Source organism: Bos indicus, chromosome 11 (assembly GCF_029378745.1).
Source record: "Bos indicus isolate NIAB-ARS_2022 breed Sahiwal x Tharparkar chromosome 11, NIAB-ARS_B.indTharparkar_mat_pri_1.0, whole genome shotgun sequence".
Taxonomy (NCBI): domain Eukaryota; kingdom Metazoa; phylum Chordata; class Mammalia; order Artiodactyla; family Bovidae; genus Bos; species Bos indicus.
Window position 1 is genome coordinate 2,956,306 of NC_091770.1, and position 19,476 is coordinate 2,975,781.

Here is a 19,476-nt window from a genome sequence, read left to right on the forward strand (position 1 = left end):
AAAAATACATAAATAAAAAATTTAGGAAGTGAAATGTGTTAGTCACTCAGTCGTGTCAAACTCTGTGACCCCCATGGACTGTAGCTCACCAGGCTCTTCCGTCCATGGGATTCTCCAGGCAAGAATACTGGAGTAGATTGCCATTCCCTTCTCCAAGGAATCATCCCAACCCAGGGATTGAACCCAGGTCTCCTGCATTGCAGGCAGATTGTTTACCATCTGAGCCACTAGGGAAGCCCTAAAAATGGAAGAAGAAGTGCATATATTAAAAAAAACTGTAACATGAAAAGTTAGGAACAGTTTATAAACAGATTTCTTTTAAAAAACTTTTTATACACAGAGAGGTTTTTCTGGCTTAAAGATCTATTCTGCTTTATTTTTACCCTCCAGACTTCACCCATTTTTATGTGCTGTCCTGGGGAAAGTGTCAGAGGTGGGTCAAAATGACAACAAGAATAAGAAGGAAAATTATGACTCCATATTATGAGATTTGGGAGAAAGTTTCTAGCCACATATCTTTAGTGGACAATTTTTACTGCCCAGGACATCTAGTGGAATCACAATTTTTCAGAAATGATTTATATCATTAGAGTTCCCTTTCTAACAGAAAGACTTTGAGAGTGTAATTTCATATATTTGTTGAGTTTGTATTATTTATTCACTGTATTAAGAGAGAAAAATTGTAAAATTTTTTTACAAAATTTTTACAAAAAATTATAACACCACTGCTGATATTAATACGCCTTTATTTACTTCTCTTGAGATGAAATTCTACTGCAAGTATTTTCCAAAGTTCCATTAGAAGAAACAAGAGCAGCAGCTGGCAGATCAATTACAAAGAGAGACACAAAAGAAAGCAAGTATACATGCTTAAAACTCTTAAGTGTGTGTTTTTCTGTTGGCTTATATTCTGTGTTGGAGGCACTGTGCTATCATCTTACCGTTCTTTAGAATAGCTACTTGTGCGGCAAAGACAAATTGAGATGTGAAGGAAAGAACTGTCTGAAATTTTCTCTATAAACCTCCGAGATGAAAGCGTGACTATCCCCCTATTTGGGGCAAATCCCTCAAGTTCATGGGCCAGACAAGTTCTTACTTTCTGGAGGCTGTTCAGAGGGCAGAGACTGGAATTGCAAATGGGGTTTACCGTTTCTAACTTTTTGCTGAACACGCTTTATACTTCCACGTGCGTGACATGGCTTGAGGGTAATCCCAGGCCTGGGTGAGAGCTGGTGCAGTCGTTAGAGCCTCATTCCATGGATAAGATCAAGGACAAAAATCACTTGCCCTAGGGACATCTGTAGAAATAACAAAAGTGTAAAGCAGCTTCATAACATTATTCATTTTGAAGGAACACTTTGAGGATTAAGGCAGATCACAGGTCACAAGGACGGAATTGTGTGTCAGAAACTGTCAGCAGGGCCTGGCAGCAGAGGAGTGAGTGCTGTGTTGAAATTTTTGCATAAAGATGTGAACTTCGATATCTGAGGTTCCATTGCCATGGCCTCTGCACTCAGCAACTAGCTGGTGCTTCTCTCCACAATAACATACAAACTTCCAAACACACATTCCAAGTACAATTTGCTTTCTACATTAGCATTAGCATTTGCTTTCTGCATTAGCTCCCTGGATTGGGAGCTGCTTGGGATTAGTAGATGCAAACTAGTATATAGAGGATAAATAAAAACAAGGTCCTACGGTATGGCACAGGAAACTATATTCAATATCCAGTGATAAGCCATAATGGAAAATAATATGAAAAATCCTTTTAAAAAAACACTAAAAATAGGGGCCTGAGGTGCTTTTAAGGATGTACTGATAAATTTTTTTTCTGTTTTTTTCATGTGTTTCATCATCACAGGAGCAACTGTTGATGGGAATTCTCATGAACCAGAATTTTTCTTTGACAGCACAGGCAGAATGTCCAATAACGGTAAATGCAGATGGATAAAATTGGAGTTAGGGGTCAATAAGTGATACCTCTTCTTCCCGTTGCCCAAGTTCAGAACAGAGCGTGACACTAAGCTGAAGCTCCAGCAGATGGAGCTCAGACCATCTTCTCCAGGAATACTTGGCTGGCTGATGGGGTGCTTCCCCTGGAACCAGGAAGAGTGCTGTGACCACTGCTAAGGTTTGGGATACCCTTGCCTTCTCCAGTTCCCCTCCGCGAGAGATGTGGCTTTTGTAAAACTCATAGCATAGAGGAGCAGATCAAAATGTTTGCTCTCTGCAGAGAGACAGAGGCAGAGAGCTAGAGAGAGAGGGAAGGAGAAAGGAGCCAGTCACAAGCCCCTGAATCCTCCCAAACTTAGTAGTGAAGTCCCTCCTCTACCCCGGGGGCAGGGCTAGTGAGGGGCTGAGCACTTCCTGGAAGCGGTACCCGGAGGGCTCTCTCGATCCTTCAGAGGATGAGCAGACTCATCTCAGATCCAATTAGGATGAACGCAAAACGGGATGAAGACAGGATAAGGAACTAGAATCCCACGCAGCATTTCTTCCCTTGACAGATTTAAAGATATAAAAGGAAAAATAAGGACTTCCCCTGGCAGTCCAGTGGTTAGGCTCAGCACTTGCAGGGGCACAGATTTAATTTCTGGACAGGGAACTAAGATCCCAAAAGCTGCATGGTGCAGCCAAGAAAGAATCAAAAACAAAAAAGGCCAAATATGTCACTGTCTGAGCTGGCAACTCTGTAGTCTTTCCTGGGTGCAGAAATAGAAACTAGGTCAGTGGTTCCCAGTCCCAGCTATGCATCAGCCACAGGGAAGAGGCTGTGGAACGGAAAGAGCTTGTTCAATATCCTTCTTCTGGGACTTTCCCGGTGGTCCAGTGGTTAGGACTTCCGCACTTCCAATGCAGGGGATGAAGGTTTGATCCCTGGTCAGGGAACTGAGATCCCACATGCCGCCTCCGCCTCCCCCCGCCAAAAAAAAAAAAAAAAAAATCCTTATTTCCAGAAAGTAGAAAGTGTTAGTGGCTCAGTTATGTCTGGACTCTTTGTGATCCCCTGACCTGTAGCCCGCCAAGCTCCTCTGTCCATGGGATTTCCCCAGGCAAGAATACTGGAGTGGGTTGCCATTTCCTTCTCCGGGAGATCTTATTTCCAGAAGTGACCAGGAATCTCTAGAAGTGGAGTCCTGGTTCTGCACATCTTTTCATATTCTCTGAGTGACTTGGCTACAGTCGGTCAGACGCCAGGCCCTGGCATTTGGAACCATTGGCTTAGATGGCTTTCGAAGATCGATTTACCACAGAATTCTCTTTAAAATAAATAGTTCTAATATCCCTGAATTTGCCCTACACATTTCCTTCTGTAAATTGCTTGATAGTCATAAATTAGATATGGTCGGGCATCTCTTTGGTACCTGGGTCTCCACTGGAAGGAGCGAGAGGATGTCTCTGTGCTGAGGACCACACTTGGGCGAGAGTGGCCTTATCGACACAGTCCACGTCATCCTGTTTTTCTGTGAAATGACTACCCAGGGTCCCTTTTAAGGACACCTGGAAGAACTTTTAGGTAAAAGAGTTTCACAGACGTGACACTGAGCAGTAATTTGCCATTGCTCGAGTCCTTACATTTTCTCACTAGACTAGCTGCCCAGTATCCCCAGGCCAGGACCTCCTTCTGTCTTCTGCTGAGTGGGCTCCCCCTGCTGGAAACATTACCAGTGGAGAACAGTGAGGGCAGCGTTTTCCTTTCAAGTGATTGCCATATGAAAGAACAGTCAGATACAGACCCTGACAGTGAGCACTTGCTGCCTCCCTGTTATGACAGAGGAGTCCCTGGTGCCCAATTAAGCTTGGTCCCCTGGGAAAAATGTGCCGCCCCCTCAGACATTTGCGGCATATCCCTACTGGTCCTGTTGGTAGATTTCAACTTTTGTGTATTACCAAAAATGACATCACCTCTAAAACTGTCGATCGATCATCAGCTTTATTGCTTTTTCTCCTTGAGAAGAGCTTGACTGGATGTTTGACCACTTTCTAAGTACAAAATGGACTTATTTTCCTCTCTTTTCCCAGATCCCCAAGGTGTGCAGTGATCGATCTAAACTTGGTGTGAAGCCAATTCTGTATTTTCTTTGTAAACAAAGGATCACATTACAAATTGATCATCACATTTATCTTGCTAATCCTTAATGTTGGGTTTCTAGGAGTCTCAAAATTAGAAGAAATATGTAGACTAGAAAACCTCCCTTGGGACTCTAATGTTAGGTTGACTCATTTGAACTTACTGTTTTTGCAGGTGAAAAATTGTCAAAGATCTCCAGTTTCATTCGGTTCAATCTAATATCTTGGGAATCTTTCAGGGGTCTCTGCTTAATGGTACAGGTTGTATACCTAGATCCTGGCTTCCTGCAGAGTATAGACGCCTCTGTAAGGATGTTACTTCTCTCCATCCACAATTCTTACACCAAACCAGAGGCAGCTGATTAAAATCCCCATTTATATAGACACAAGTGAATGTTCCTTTTTTGTTCAACGGTTTTCCTTGGAATTTCATTCTTACTGTGATTTTAGGTAGAGCAGTGGTAGGAGACACAAGAGATGCAGTTTCAATCCCTGGGTGGGGAAGATCCCCTGGAGAAGGGGATGGCACCCCACTCCAGTGTTCTTGCCTGAAGAATACTGTCTCCCATGGACAGAGGAGCCTGACGGGCTACAGTTCATGGGGTCACAAAGAGTCACAAAAACTGCAGTTTTAAAATATGTCCATAAAGTTTTTGATACCCCTCCCTTCAAAAGATGGAGCTTCATCTCCATTCCCTTGCTTGTGGGCTAAACGTAGTGACTTGCCTCTGATGACTGAATATGGCAGAAGTGATGTGCCACTCTTGAGATTAGGCCATAGAAGACATTGGGGTTTCCGCCTGGCTGTGTCTGGGATTGACTGGGGGTAAGTTGGCTGTCATGTTGTAAGGACACTCCAGCAGTTCTAAGGGGTCCCCTGTGATGGGGAGCTGAGTCCTCTTGCCTACAGCTGGTGCAGAGGTGAGACCTTCTGCCAACAGCTGTGTGAGCCATCTTGGAAGCAGAGCCTCCAGTGCTTTTCAGCCTTCAAATAACTACAGTCTTGGCCAGCAAGACAGGTATAACTGGTGGCTCTGGTTCAGTGTCTTTCACGAGGTTGCTTGCAGTCGCAATCTCAGTTAAGACCTACCTATTGCTCTCCTTGGGAGAAGGCAATGGCACGCCACTCCAGTACTCTTGCCTGGAGAATCCCATGGACAGAGGGGCCTGGTGGGCTGCAGTCCATGGCGTCGCTAAGAGTCGGACACGACTGAGCGACGTCCCTTTCACTTTTCACTTTCATGCAGTGGAGAAGGAAATGGCAACCCACTCCAGTGTTCTTGCCTGGAGAATCCCAGGGACAGGGGAGCCTGGTGGGCTGCCGTCTCTGGGGTCGCACAGAGTCGGACACGACTGAAGCGACTTAGCAGCAGCAGCAGCATTACTCTCCTTCTCAGTGGTCAGCATTGTGCCAGGAATTGGGGAACTAGAGGGGGCATTCTTGTCTTCCAAAAGCTCACAGCTAGTAAGAGAATCAGTGTCATTAATAATTCCTGGACAGAAACCTGCTATAATTGAAGGTATTTAAAAAATGTTTTACGGACTTCTGTGGTGTGAAAGTGCTGCACTCAATATGCCAGCAAATTTGGAAAACTTAGCAGTGGCCACAGGACTGGAAAAGGTCAGTTTTCATTCCGATCCCAAAGAAAGGCAATGCCAAAGAATGTTCAAACTACCACACAACTGCACTCATCTCACATGCTAGTAAAGTAATGCTCAAAATTCTCCAAGCCAGGCTTCAGCAATATGTGAACTGTGAACTTCCTGATGTTCAAGCTGGTTTTAGAAAAGGCAGAGGAACCAGAGATCAAATTGCCAACATCCGCTGGATCATCAAAAAAGCAAGAGAGTTCCAGAAAAACATCTATTTCTGCTTTATTGACTATGCCAAAGCCTTTGACTGTGTGGATCACAATAAACTGTGGGAAATTCTGAAAGAGATGGGAATACCAGACCATCTGACCTGCCTTTTGAGAAATCTGTATGCAGGTCAGGAAGCAACAGTTAGAACTGGACATGGAACAACAGACTGGTTCCAAATAGGAAACGGAGTACGTCAAGGCTGTATATTGTCACCCTGCTTATTTAACTTCTATGCAGAGTACATCATGAGAAACGCTGGACTGGAAGAAACACAAGCTGGAATCAAGATTGCCAGGAGAAATATCAATAACCTCAGATATGCAGATGACACCACCCTTATGGCAGAAAGTGAAAAGGAACTAAAAAGCCTCTTGATGAAAGTGAAAGAGGAGAGTGAAAAAGTTGGCTTAAAGCTCAACATTCAGAAAACGAAGATCATGGCTTCTGGTCCCATCTCTTCATGGGAAATAGATGGGGAAACAGTGGAAACAGTGTCAGACTTTCTTTTTTTGGGCTCCAAAATCACCGCAGATGGTGACTGCAGCCATGAAATTAAAAGACGCTTACTCCTTGGAAGGAAAGTTATGACCAACCTAGATAGCATATTCAAAAGCAGAGACATTACTTTGGCAACAAAGGTCTGTCTAGTCAAGGCTATGGTTTTTCCTGTGGTCATGTATGGATGTGAGAGTTGGACTGTGAAGAAGGCTGAGTTCGAAAGAATTGATGCTTTTGAACTGTGGTGTTGGAAAAGACTCTTGAGAGTCCCTTGGACTGCAAGGAGATCCAATCAGTCCATTCTGAAGGAGATCAGCCCTGGGATTTCTTTGGAAGGAATGATGCTAAAGCTGAAACTCCAGTACTTTGGCCACCTCATGTGAAGACTTGACTCACTGGAAACGACTCTGATGCTGGGAGGGATTGGGGGCAGGAGGAGAAGGGGACGACAGAGGATGAGATGGCTGGATGGCATCACTGACTCGATGGACGTGAGTCTGAGTGAACTCCGGGAGTTGGTGAGGGATAGGGAGGCCTGGCGTGCTCCGATTCATGGGGTCGCAAAGAGTCAGACACGACTGAGCAACTGAACTGAACTGAACTGAAGTGTGGTGGTCCAACGGTGAAGAATCCGCCTTCCAATGTAGGGGACTCAGGTTCTATCCCTGGTTGGGGCAGGGATCCCTCATGCCCATGGGGCATCTAAGTCTGCTTGCCACAATTAGAGAGAGGCCCTTGTGCCACAGCAGAGACCTAGCACCACACACTCCCTGCCACCAAAACAAGTGTTTTCGGTTGTACTTGCATGGGACTTTGGAAGATCAAACGAGAAGCAGGTCTGCTTCCTAAGGTGTTTCGAGTAGGGGGGTGTGAAGAAAGAAGGGGTCTGAGGAGCCCCTGCGGACAGTGGAGAAGGTGACACCCCACAAGAAAAGGAGGCTGACTGGACCCCTCTTGAGAGGCCAGGAGCCACTCTGGGCTACTCTGTGGGGACCAGGAAATCCCAGACCACACTGTCCGCATCTCTTCCTTAGCAGACCTTTCAAAAAACCAGAATTAATGGTAAAAAGTAAGACAGCTGGCTAGGAAGAGGGGTGAAGAAATTATCCTTTTGAGAAGTGAAGTGTCTTGGAAAGAGTGTGCCCAGGTCTGTGGAGAGTTCACGCCCTTAATGATTAGTAGTAGCTGCACTGAAGTGAGTTTAGTCTTCAATAACAGTGTAGCAATACACTGTTAACACAAGCAAAGGCTCATTTCTATGCGAGAGCCTCCTGAGAGTAAAACAAACGAAACCCAAATTCTAAAGATGTAAAACTTCAGCTTTTCCGTAAGAACAAAGCCAAAATTTCTTGGTTCTGGGCTCGTTCAAGATGATTTTTACCAGGTCTAGGATGTTACTGATGGACAGCTTGGATCAAGTCTCCACCATGGAAATGCGGCCCGTGGGGCAGGGGGAGAGGGGGTTGTTCCTTGTACTTGCTCTTGTAATGGATTGCTGCTTTTCTCACAGTTAATGGCTTTCTAAAGTTGAAATAGAGCTTGAAAATTGACTATTTGACGAACCTTGGTAATCGTGCTTATTTTTTGTCTCACAGAAAACAATCCAGCAGATGATCAGAATCACAATCCACCACACGTGGAAAACATCTCCCAAACTCTCCGAAGATCGTCAGGTAAATGAGAATTTATGACCATATTGGTGATAAGTGTAGATTGTGGCTCCTGATTCTGCTTTTTGTTTTTGTGTTACAGAGACAAGGAATGTCAAAATTTGTGTTTAAGTGGCAAGTCCATCTTTTTTTTTTTTTTAACAACGCTATGGAAGAGCAAGGCAAACACAACCCCTTAGTAGATTAAATCTATGTTATCCAGAGTTTTCTGTCTGTAGTGGTTAATTTCTCAACTCTGATTGGACAAGCTGGCATTTCCAAAGTCAAGTAATTACCAGTCATATCAATCTGCACATTTTCTCTCTTTTTCTAAGCCAAATTGAATAAAGAACAAGTTTCTTTCTTTCTCCAGAAATAATTTAACCACGTGAGGCTGTTATCACATACTTCCTGGACAGATTCATCTGCAGAGTTAGCTGCAGATTTTCAACCCTGTCTGTTTCCATTAAACCATTCTGTGGTCCCTCTACCAATAAATGAATATTTGGGTGTATTTAATCTTCTGCATTGCCCTTGCAATTCAAGAAACATTCTTTTTAAAATTGAAGTATAATTGACTTAAAATATCATATTAGCTTCAGGTATAAAATATAGTATTCCAATATTTTTATACATTACAAAATGATCACCATAAATTTAGTTATTGGGCTTCCCAGGTGACTCAAGCGGTAAAGAATCTGCCTGCAACGCAGGAGACCCAGGTTGATCCCTAGGTTGAGAAGATACCCCAGAGAAGGGAATGGCTACCGACTCAGGTATTCTTGCCTGGGGAATTCCATGGACAGAGGAGCCTAGCAGGTTATAGTCCATGACATCGCAAAGAGCCAGACATGACTGAGCAACTCACACTTTTCAAGTTTAGTTGCTATCTGGCACCACACAAAGTTACTACAATATTACTGACTATATTCCCTGTGCAGTGCATTACATCCTCGTGACATGTTTATTTTATAACTGGAAGTTTGTTCCTCTTAATCTCCCTCATCTGTTTCACTCCTGTGTGTGTGTGTGTATGTGTGTGTGTGTGTGTGTATTTGTATTATTTTTTACATTCCACATACAAGTGAGATCGTATATTTGTCTTTGTCTGTCTGACTTACTTCACTTAGTATTATAATCTCTAGGTCCATCCATTTGCCACAGATGGCAATATTTCATTCTTTTCTTCATACAAATTTTAGAATTATTTGTCCTAATTCCTTGAAAAACGCCATTGGTATTTTGATAGGAATTACATTGAATCTGTAGATTCTAACTGTTTATTTGAATTCCTCTTTTTTTTTTTCTTGCCTGGTTTCTCTGGCTAGGACTAATACCGTGCTGAATAAAAGTGGACAGAGTAGGCATACTTGTCTTTTTCTGATCTTAGAGGAAATTCTTTCAGCTTTTCACCATTGAGTATGATCTCTTAAGTTCGAATGCATTCTGATAGTCCTGCATTTCCACTCCTGCATCCTCGCCATATTTAACGTTTTTGACGTCAGATTTTACACCTTTTTGTTCTGTGTATCCTTACTTTTTGTGGCCGTAGATGATTTTACTACTTCTGTCTTTTAACCTTCCTACTAGCTTTATAAGTGGTTATTCCACTACCTTACTATATGTTTGCTTTTACCAATGAGATTTTTCCTTTTGTAATTTTCATATTTCCAGTCGTGGTCTTTTTTTTCTTTCCCCGCTTAGAGATGTCCCTCTAAGTTTTCCTGTAAAACTGCTTCAGCGCAGCCTTCGCATGTCTGTAAAACTCTTTATCTCTCTCTCAAATCTGAGTGATATTTGCGGGGTAGACTATTCATGGTTGCAGGTTTTTTCCTTTCACCACTTTGAACGTCGTGCCACTCCCTTCTGGTCTGCAAAGTTTCTGCTGAAATGTCAGCCGATAGCCTAATGGGAGTTTCCTTATACATGACAAATTGCTTTTCCCCTTGCTGCTTTGTGGGTTTCCTCTTTATTTTTTTCTTTTAAAATTCTTTTTATTGGAGTATATTCTTTATCTTTAATTTTTGCCACTTTAGATCTTGGCGCAGACCTCTTTGGAGTCATCCTGTTTGAGACTGTGCTTTTTGGACCTGGATGCCTGTTTCCTTTCCCCGATTGGGGAAGTTTCAGCTATTATTTCTCCAAGTGAGTTCCCTGCCCCGTTCTTCACTCTTCTCCTTCTTGTTCTCTGCAGTGTGAATGTTAGTTTTCTTGATGTTGTCCCAGAGGTTTCTTAAACTATCCTCATTTTTTGGAAACATTTTTTAATTTAATATACATATTAATATATTCCAGGCTTCCCTGGTGGCTCAGTGCTTGCAATGCAGGAGACCTGGATTTGATCCCTGGGTTGGGAAGATCCCCTGGAGAAGGAAATAGCAAACCACTCCAGTATTCTTGCCTGGGAAATCCCATGGACATGGAGTCTGGTTGGCTACAGTCCATAGATTTGCAAAGAGTCGGACATGACTTAGTGTACACAAACACATTAGTATATATTAAGGGCTTCCCTTGTGGCTCAGCTGGTAAAGAATCTGCCTGCAATGTGGGAGACCTGAGTCGATCCCTGGGTTGGGAAGATCCCTTGGAGAAGGATATACACATTAATATATTAGCATATTATATTTAATTTGACACAATATATTAACATGTTATATTTTAAAATTTACTATCCTCATTTTTTGAAATGTTTTTTAACATATGTATTAATATATTAACATATCCTCATTTTTAAAATATTTTTTATTTAACATACATATTAATATATTAACATATCCTCATTTTTGGAAATATTTTTATTTTATTTTACTTTATTTTTAAAAATTAATTAATTAATTTTAATTGGAGGCTAATTACTTTACAATATTGTGGTGGTTTTTGCCATACATTGACATGAATCAGCCACGGGTGTACATGTGTCCCCCCGTCCTGAACCCCACTCCCACCTCCATCCCCATCCCACCCCTCTGGGTTGTCCCAGTGCACTGGCTTTGAGTGCCCTGCTTCATGTATCGAACTTGGACTGATGATCTGTCTCACATATGGTAATATATGTGTTTCAATGCTATTCTCTCAAATCACCCCACCCTTGCCTTCTCCCACAGAGTCCAAAAGCCTGTTCTTTACATCTGTGTCTTTTTTGCTGTCTCACATATAGGGTCATTGTTACCATCTTTCTAAATTCCATATATATGCATTAATATACTGAATTGGTGTTTTTCTTTCTGACTTACTTCACTCTGGGTAATAGGCTCCAGTTTCATCCAGCTCGTTAGAACTGACTCAAATGTGTTCTTTTTAATAGCTGAGTAATATTCCATTGTGTATATGTACCACAGCTTTCTTATCCATTCATCTGCTGATGGACATCTAGGTTGCTTCCATGTCCTGGCTATTATAACAGTGCTGCAGTGAATATTGGGGTACATGTGTCTCTTTCAATTCTGGTTTCCTGGGTGCGTATGCCCAGCAGTGGGATTGCTGGTTCGTATGGCAGTTTTATTTCCAGTGTTTAAGGAATCTCCACACTGTTCTCCATGGTGGCTGTACTAGTTTTCATTCCCACCAACAGTGTAAGAGGGTTCCCTTTTCTCTGCACCCTCTCCAGCATTTATTCCTTGTAGACTTTTGGATCGCAGCCATTCTGACTGGCGTGAGATGGTACCTCATTGTGGTTTTGATTTGCATTTCTCTGATAATGAGCGATGTTGAGCATCTTTTCATGTGTTTGTTAGCCATTTGTATGTCTTCTTTGGAGATATGTCTGTTTAGTTCTTAGGCCCATTTTTTGATTGGGTCGTTTATTTTTCTGGTATTGAGTTGTATGAGCTGCTTGTATATTTTTGAGATTAATTCTTTGTCAGTTGCTTCATTTGCTGTTATTTTCTCCCATTCTGAAGGCTGTCTTTTCACCTTGACTAGAGTTTCCTTCATTGTGCAAAAGCTTTTTAAGTTTAATTAGGTCCCATGTGTTTATTTTTGCTTTTATTTCCATTACTCTGGGAGGTGGGTCATAGAGGATCTTGCTGTGATTTATGTCAGAGAGTGTTCTGCCTATATATTCCTCTAGGAGTTTTATAGTTTCTGGTCTTACATTTATATCTTTAATCCATTTTGAGTTTATTTTTGTGTATGGTGTTAGAAAGTGTTCTAGTTTCATTCTTTTATAGGCAGTTGACCAGTTTTCCCAGCACCACTTGTTAAAGAGATTGTCTTTTCTCCATTAACATTAATATATTAACATATTATATTCAGTTTAACATAACATATGAACATTATTTAATATAACATATGAACATATTATATTTTTTAATTTGCTATCCTCATTTGTTAAAATTCTTTTTCCTTTCTATGCTCAGCTTGGGTGATTTCCACCCCTCCATCTTCCAGTTTGTGGACCCGTTCCTCTGTATCACCTAATGTACTGTTGGTTCCCTCTAGTGTATTTTTTATTTCAGTTATTATTCTTCAAGTCTGTTTGTTTCTTCTTTATATTTGCTGACTCTTTGTTAAACTTCTCACTGTTCATCATTCTCCTAAGTTCACTGAGCATCTTTATGATCCTACCATGACCTTTTTTATCTGCTAGGTTGCTTCTCTATACTTTGCTTAGTTCTTTGGGGGTTTTGTTTTATTCCTTTGTTTGAAATATCTTCATATGTCTCCACATTTTACATAATTGTGTTTATTTCTAAGTGTTAAGTAAATCAGTCATGTTTCCTTTTCTTAGAGAAGTGGCCTTATGTATGAGATTTCCTAGGGGGCCCACAGCCCACTTCCCTATGGTCTCCCAAGCTATGTGCTCTAGCAGTGCCTGCTCTGTGGGCTTGATGGGCTCTTTTGTTGTGACAGGGCTGGCTACTGTGGGTGCTGGTAGATGAGGTTGGCCCTTGACTTAGTTGGCTGCCAGGCCCTGCCGGGCCCTCTGGTGTTGCAGCACTGGGTCCTGGGGTGGCTGGCTGCAGAGCCCAGGAGTTTTGGGACTGGTGCCAGTCCAATGGTGGGCAGGCAAGCCCCCAGCACTGATAGACTAGAGGGAGGACTCAAAGACTCCACGATGGTGCTTGCCAGTCCCAGAGTCCTTGTGGAAGAGCAAGTCCCCCAAAATGGCTATGCCAGCGTCCGTGTTCTCAGGGGGGTCCCTATTGCGTCCTCCCTCTCTGGGAGCCTCTCTGAGATCAGCAAGGGGCTCTGACCAGAGTCCTTTCAAATTATTGCCTCTGTGCTGGGACTGAGATTTTGGGTGTATTCTATAAGAGCAGAGTCTCTGTTGGTTTTTGTTTATTTGTTTTGTTTGTTTTTTAATATTTATTCATTTGGCCGCACCAGGTCTTAGTTGTGGCAGGCGAGCTCTTAATTGTGGCATGTGGAATCCAGCCCCCGACCAGGGATCCACCTTGCCTTCCCTGCACTGGGAGCGTGGAGTCTTAGCCACTGGGCCGCCAGGGAAGTCCGTGGTTTTCTACAACTGTTTATCTCTTCTGTTTGCAAACCCTGCTGGTCTTCAAAGCCAGGAAGCTCATCTTCCTGGTGCAGGAGCCCTGGGCTAGGGAGGCCAAAGTGGGGTTTGAACCCCTGCTCCTTGGGGAGAATATCCACGGTTGTGATTATCCTCCTGTTTGCAGATCACCTTGCCTGCGGAGTAGGTCCTGATTATACCCTGTTTCACCATGGTTCCTTCTTTACATCTCCAGTTGTGGGAAATCTTTTCTACTGGTCTTCAGGTCATTCTCATAGATGGTCGTTCTGTAAATAGTTGTAATTTTGTCATGCTCGTGAGAAGAGATGAGCTCAGGGTCTTCCTATTCTACCATCTTGGCCACATACCTCAAGAAACATTTTTTAAATAGTACTTTGTGGTTATGAATTGTTTTCACGAACATCATACTATCAGGGAGATAGGTCTTATTATCTCTTGTTTTATACCAGTCGACCCTGGGGTCAGAGAGGCTCGGCAGCTAGTCGAAAGGCTCCTGCTAGGTCCTGTAGGTGTGGTCCCTGACCAGTAGCACCAGCATCACTTGGGGTGCCACACCCCAAACTTACTGAATCAGAAACTCTAGGGTGGTGCCCAGCAGTCTCTGTTCTAACAGGCCTCCTGGTGATTCTGATGCACACCCCAGAGTGAGAACCACGGCCTGGGTCTATCCAGGAATGTGTTAGATTAAAAAAATAAACAACGCACGCTCTGGAGCCTGTGTGCCTCAGTTAGAGAAAGCCCACACGCAGCAACTAAAACCAAGTGCAACCAAAAATGAATAAATTTAAAAATCCCAAAACACTGATGTACATTTTGACCTTTCTCCTGACTCCTCACTTTGACTCTGGAGGCATTTACTTTCATCATGAAAACAGAACTAGTCAGAGGCTGCTGGTTGTTTTCAGATGAACATGTTTTGTGTTTGTGTTTTGCAGATCACATTGCAGAGGAGCAGAGGGATCAAGAATCCTCTCTATTCAACAGGGATGTGAGTGATACGCAGTCAACGACCATCAATAAGGGGACACTTCAAGAAGCAGTCAGTCCAGGTATTAATAATAATCTGCACAGCATGAGCTAAAAAAGATGCCTCAGTATGGATGTCTTCAGAAGGCATCTGTTTGCCTTTCATGGTATTTTAATGGAACAGACTAAATGTCAGCACACCTTTAATTTACTCACAAAAGCATACAGACAGCAGTTAAAATTATGAATTGAATTAACTCCAGGAAATTAAAAAAAAAATCTGTCTTTTGGCCATGCCACGAGTCATTCGAGACCTTAGTTCCTTGACCAGGGATTGAATCAGTGCCCCCTGCAGTGGAAGCACAGAGTTTTAATCACTAGACTGGTACGGAAGTCCCTAACTCCACGAATTTGCCCCTACCCTTTCAAAAAGATGGTCTTCCATGGTGGCTCAGATGGCAAAGAATTCTGCAATGCAGGAGACCTGGGTTCCATCCCTGGTTTGGGAAGGTCCCTTGGAGAAGGGAATGGCAACTCATTCCAGTATTCTTGCCTTGAGAATCCCATGGACAGAGGAGCTGGTGTTCTATAGTCCGTGGGGTCGCATGAGTCGGTCATGACTGAGTGAGCAACATTTTCACTTTCACTTTCAAAAAGATGCTACTCTGATGTTGTTTCTACACAGCTAGGGTCACTCATAACATAGGCATCATGTTCACAGTCCTTGACATTACTGAGCACTGATGCTTTCTAACAAGCAGGAGGGATTACATGCCAAAGGTTAACCTAGTCCTTGATCTTCACCTTGGATAGCCTGAGCTGGGTCCATTCAGAATGGATAGAAACTTACCCATCATGGCAGTGTGCTGGTACCAAGCCCAGGATACTCCCTTCACATAGCCACCCACTATCAAAATCATAGCTGGTTGTCACTTCCTAACTCTCAGGGATTAAATGCTGAATCATTCCAGCAGAGCCCTTAGAGCTGCTTGCTGCTGCTGCCTTTTGACATACAGCTGATGAAGGTGGGGAGTTGGCGGTGCCCCAGTTGACTCCCTGTATCCCAAGAAGGCCCTTGGCCAGCATCCTCCTGCCTGCATCACTAAGCTCCCCTCAGCAGCTCTCCACATCTGACTCCTATCACTCTACCTCTGTGCCCCATTTCCCTGGTTCCTGTGTCTGTTTTGGGTCACATTACAAATGGGGTAACCGAAGCTCTGAGTCCCCAGTGTCAGCTGGGACACCTTCCTTTGAGCTCTAGCTAAGATTGCCTTGTAGACCCCAGCCCACATGCAGGGACATTCCAAATCTACCCTCAAGCTTTCTGCAAGTCCTCAAGAGTCGAAAGAGCTTGGCATCATGCTTGCCTTATGTCATGAAATTCCCACAAACCCACACACACACAAGGCAGATAGTGTGCATGGCAGAATTTCCTGAAGCTGGGAGTGGCAGGCAGCAGAGAAGAGACTGTATCTTTGCCCTGTGAAAGCCTCGGACTAAAGACTTGACTCTGTTTTTCTTTTTTTGTTGATTGAGGTATAGTTGATTTACAATGTTGTACCAGTTTCTGGTGTACAGCAAAGTGATTCAGGATATAAACATATATATATATATATATATATACACACACGCACACACACGCACGCACACACATGCACACATATTCTTTTTCAGATTCTTTTTCACTACGGTTTGCTATAGGACATTGAATATAGTTCCCTGTGCTACACAGTAGGGCCTTGTTGTTTATGTAGTTCATATATAATAGTGTATACCTGCTAATCCCAAACTCCTGATTTATCCCTGCCCCGCCTTGGTAACCATAAAAGTTTGTTTTCTACTTCAGTCTGTTTCTGTTTTGTAAATCAGTCCACTTGTATCATTGTTTGTAGATCCCACATGTGAGTGGTAGCATGTGGTATTTGTCTTTCTCCGTCTGACTTATTTCACTCACTGTGATCACCTCTAGGTCCAGTCATGCTGCTGGGACCAGCATTATTTCACTCCTTTTCTATGGTTTGGGCTGTCTTTCTTAAAAGCCATCGCAGCAGGACTTTGACCTCCTATGGTGGTCCTACCTCCTCCCTCCGTCTTCACTCTCACCTTTTTCTCTTCCTCACCTCCTCCAAACCGGCCGCTTGGCTCCTCGATAACTCAGCATCTCACCTTCACCCCCAAAGAGGTCATGAATGTCTTTCCCTAAACATAGCCCATTTCTTCCCCAAGAGGACTCCTGGAGCCAGCAGCTGAGGTTTTCATCTGGGCCCCAAGCAGAACCAACAGGCTGTGCTCTGGGTGTGTATGGGACGGCCGCTGTCTGCTGACTCGGCTCTGTGTCTTCTCACATAGATATTCCGAGCAGGGGCATGCCGTGCTCACAGCTTCTGCAGTTCCTCCAGAAGAACATCATCATTGCTGCCGTCTCAGTGGTGGGAATCGTCACGGCCACGGGGCTGCTGCTGCTGGCACTGGTCATGTACATCAGGAAGAAACAGTCACTGTGAGTGGCTCTCAGGGCCCGCCTTCCTCCCAGGAGCCCACAGGTGTTTGTGCCGGCGTCGGCCCGGAGTGTCCTCTGACCCCGGATCCGGAGGAGGGCGGGGCCTCCGAGCCTGGCTGTGTGTCCGCACTGGTTGGCGTGCGTCCTGGACACCCTGCCTTTGGTTCCGATGCACAGCTGGGTTTGGGGTTTCCTGGTCTGGGCCGTCCTGGCCTCTGAAGGCCACCACAGATCAGGCCACACCGATTCTTATACTGAGGGCCACTGAAAGAGGAGACGGGACAGCCTCTGGCAGAAAGGTCAGAAAACAGGAACGTGGGGGTAGAAAGGAATGGAAAGGCCCAGCTCCGGGATTGTGGGGAGGGAGGCTCCGGAGAAGATGAGAAGACGGCTGACGTTCAGCTAGCTCACGCTCCTGCAGCAGCGCTGGTTGTTAGAATATTGAAATATGCCGCTGCTGGTTGGTAAATAGCCCCTTCCCAGGGACCTCCCCAGACTTCCCAGTTCCCCATGAGCCAGCAAAGGAAGGATTAATGTCTGGCACATCAGGGAACCCTCCAGGACTGTGTTCCAACTGTGGCTGTCTTGACTAGTCAGTTTCCTCCTGTGCTACCTGTTAAATCCCTGGTTATCCCCCTGATGGGAGAGCTCAAGCACAGTGGCTCTGACCAGAAGCAGGCGTGACAAAGGGTTTACAACCTTATGCATTTGCAGTAACGGTACCTCGAAATTATCTGCCTCAGTCTGCATCCCTTGGGACACACACGGGGAAGATCAGCTCCCTAGGGCCGCTCAGGTCCTGCCCACCACTGTGTTGGATACTGAGCCTGTCCACAGGGAAAAGGGGGCCATGGTGTGTGGTGACCCCACCTGCCCCCATCACTGCAGTATTTACATTTCCCTACAACAATGGCATCGCTTTCCCTAAAAGTGTCCTTTAAAATGCCAAGGCTCCCAGGACCAATAACCCTTTCAGGCCAACCACCACCACCTCACACCCAGCAGTGGGTCCCTTGAAGTGAAAGAGGAGCCCTGAATATGGCAGATGTTAAGAGAGAAGATTTAAAGAGCTCCTGGGAATAACTTGACCCGTTTCATGGTTCTGACCGGGGCCTGTCCATCAGATTCGCCATTTCCCTCCTGGGTCTTTCAGAAGTATCAAAAGAAGTAGTGAAGGCTGCGGCTCCATTCCAAAGACAAGAAGCAAAGCTGTGAAGAGCCTGGGTTGGTTATGAGAAAGTTGAGGGTCGGGGGGGGGGACATTTCCAGAGGCTCCATAATTCCCAGAGGCAAAATGAATTTCACATGTGACACACCTTCCTGACGGGTAGTACTCAGACTCCTCCCCGCTCAGAAATGTCAGCCTCTGTTGCCTCCCAGGGAATAGACCTTAGGAATTGCTACATATTTAGTTGTGGAGTACAGCTTCTGTGTGTTTTCTTTTAGACGTTCTCCGGCAGACATCACATACAATATTTTTATAATGAATGGAAAGACTTGGTGGCAGAAGTCTCAAGACAAGAAGACCAAAAAGCATGCAGGAAAACAGAAACGGTTGAAGTTAAATGCCGGTATCTAAGCCAGGTGGTGAGCCCAGCCACCAGCACCTAAAGCTGTGACGTGAGGTGCTTCTCCATCCAGACGCGTGGAAAGGCATTTGGATTTCTGGCTGTGAGGTGCACCCTAAAAAATGTACCTTTTCCTCTCAATTTTGAATGGACCAAGAAAACAGTTTTGACCACAGATTGCTCATATGGTAACAGCATTAATGGCTAATACAGGAGGCTTAGCATGTTTCCCCAGAGACTAACCTGACAAAATAATGGATTGATTTATTTATTAAAACATTGGTTCGTTTTTTTCAGCCATTCATTGAACAGATATGAATTGAACAACTAATATCCAGGTGGTATTAAAATACACGAGGCAGTCAGAAGTATTTGAATCAGGCATGGCTATCACAGGTTTCTGAAGACAAGCAAACAGCCAGCTGAAGCTCTCTGGTAGTCAATTTATGCCTCTGTGTCTCCACTGCTAAAGGGGCCAAGGGTCTGAGGCTTGGGGTCCAGAGAAGAAAGGAGGGAAGAGGAAACTTATGTTGGTCTTTCAAGAGCAAGAGAGTGGCCATTATAGCTCAGGCTATTCTTGCCCCTACATTGGAAGGCAGGGGCCGGAGAGAAGGATGCTACCTTCCTGTCTCCTGGAAGGGGGTTCCTGAGGCTGGAGGAGGTTGCCCTGCAGCTTCATGTGTGACCACAGGGGTCCCTCAGGTGCTGTCCATGCCTTCCCATGTCACTTGAAGGGGATGCACACCTTACGTCTGGGAATGTGAAAGGGGCGATGGAGGAGCCCAGCCAAAAGCACACTCTTGGGGTTGGGTCTTAGTCATTCTGGGAAGGACAAGGACAGGAACGAGATCTGAGGTCAGAGGTTCAAGAAAGGGCTGTGGC

The 19,476-nt window shown here is 44.3% G+C and overlaps 1 protein-coding gene across 5 annotated transcripts in view; it reads left to right on the forward strand.

Moving 5' to 3' along the window:
- Positions 1-18,892, forward strand: part of C11H2orf92 (chromosome 11 C2orf92 homolog) — a 58,167-nt gene extending 39,275 nt beyond the window's left edge. For 3 of the 5 annotated variants that reach the window (XM_070798238.1, XM_070798235.1, XM_070798236.1), the window contains 6 exons: positions 764-856; positions 1,862-1,933; positions 8,028-8,105; positions 14,496-14,609; positions 16,876-17,026; positions 18,473-18,892. In XM_070798238.1, coding sequence (XP_070654339.1) covers positions 764-856; positions 1,862-1,933; positions 8,028-8,105; positions 14,496-14,609; positions 16,876-17,026; positions 18,473-18,605 — 641 coding nt within the window. In that variant the 3' untranslated portion in view covers positions 18,606-18,892. The remainder of the gene's footprint in view (positions 1-763; positions 857-1,861; positions 1,934-8,027; positions 8,106-14,495; positions 14,610-16,875; positions 17,027-18,472) is intronic. The other 2 variants (XM_070798237.1, XM_070798239.1) reach the window with 1 other exon arrangement.
- Positions 18,893-19,476: the final 584 nt, after the last annotated feature.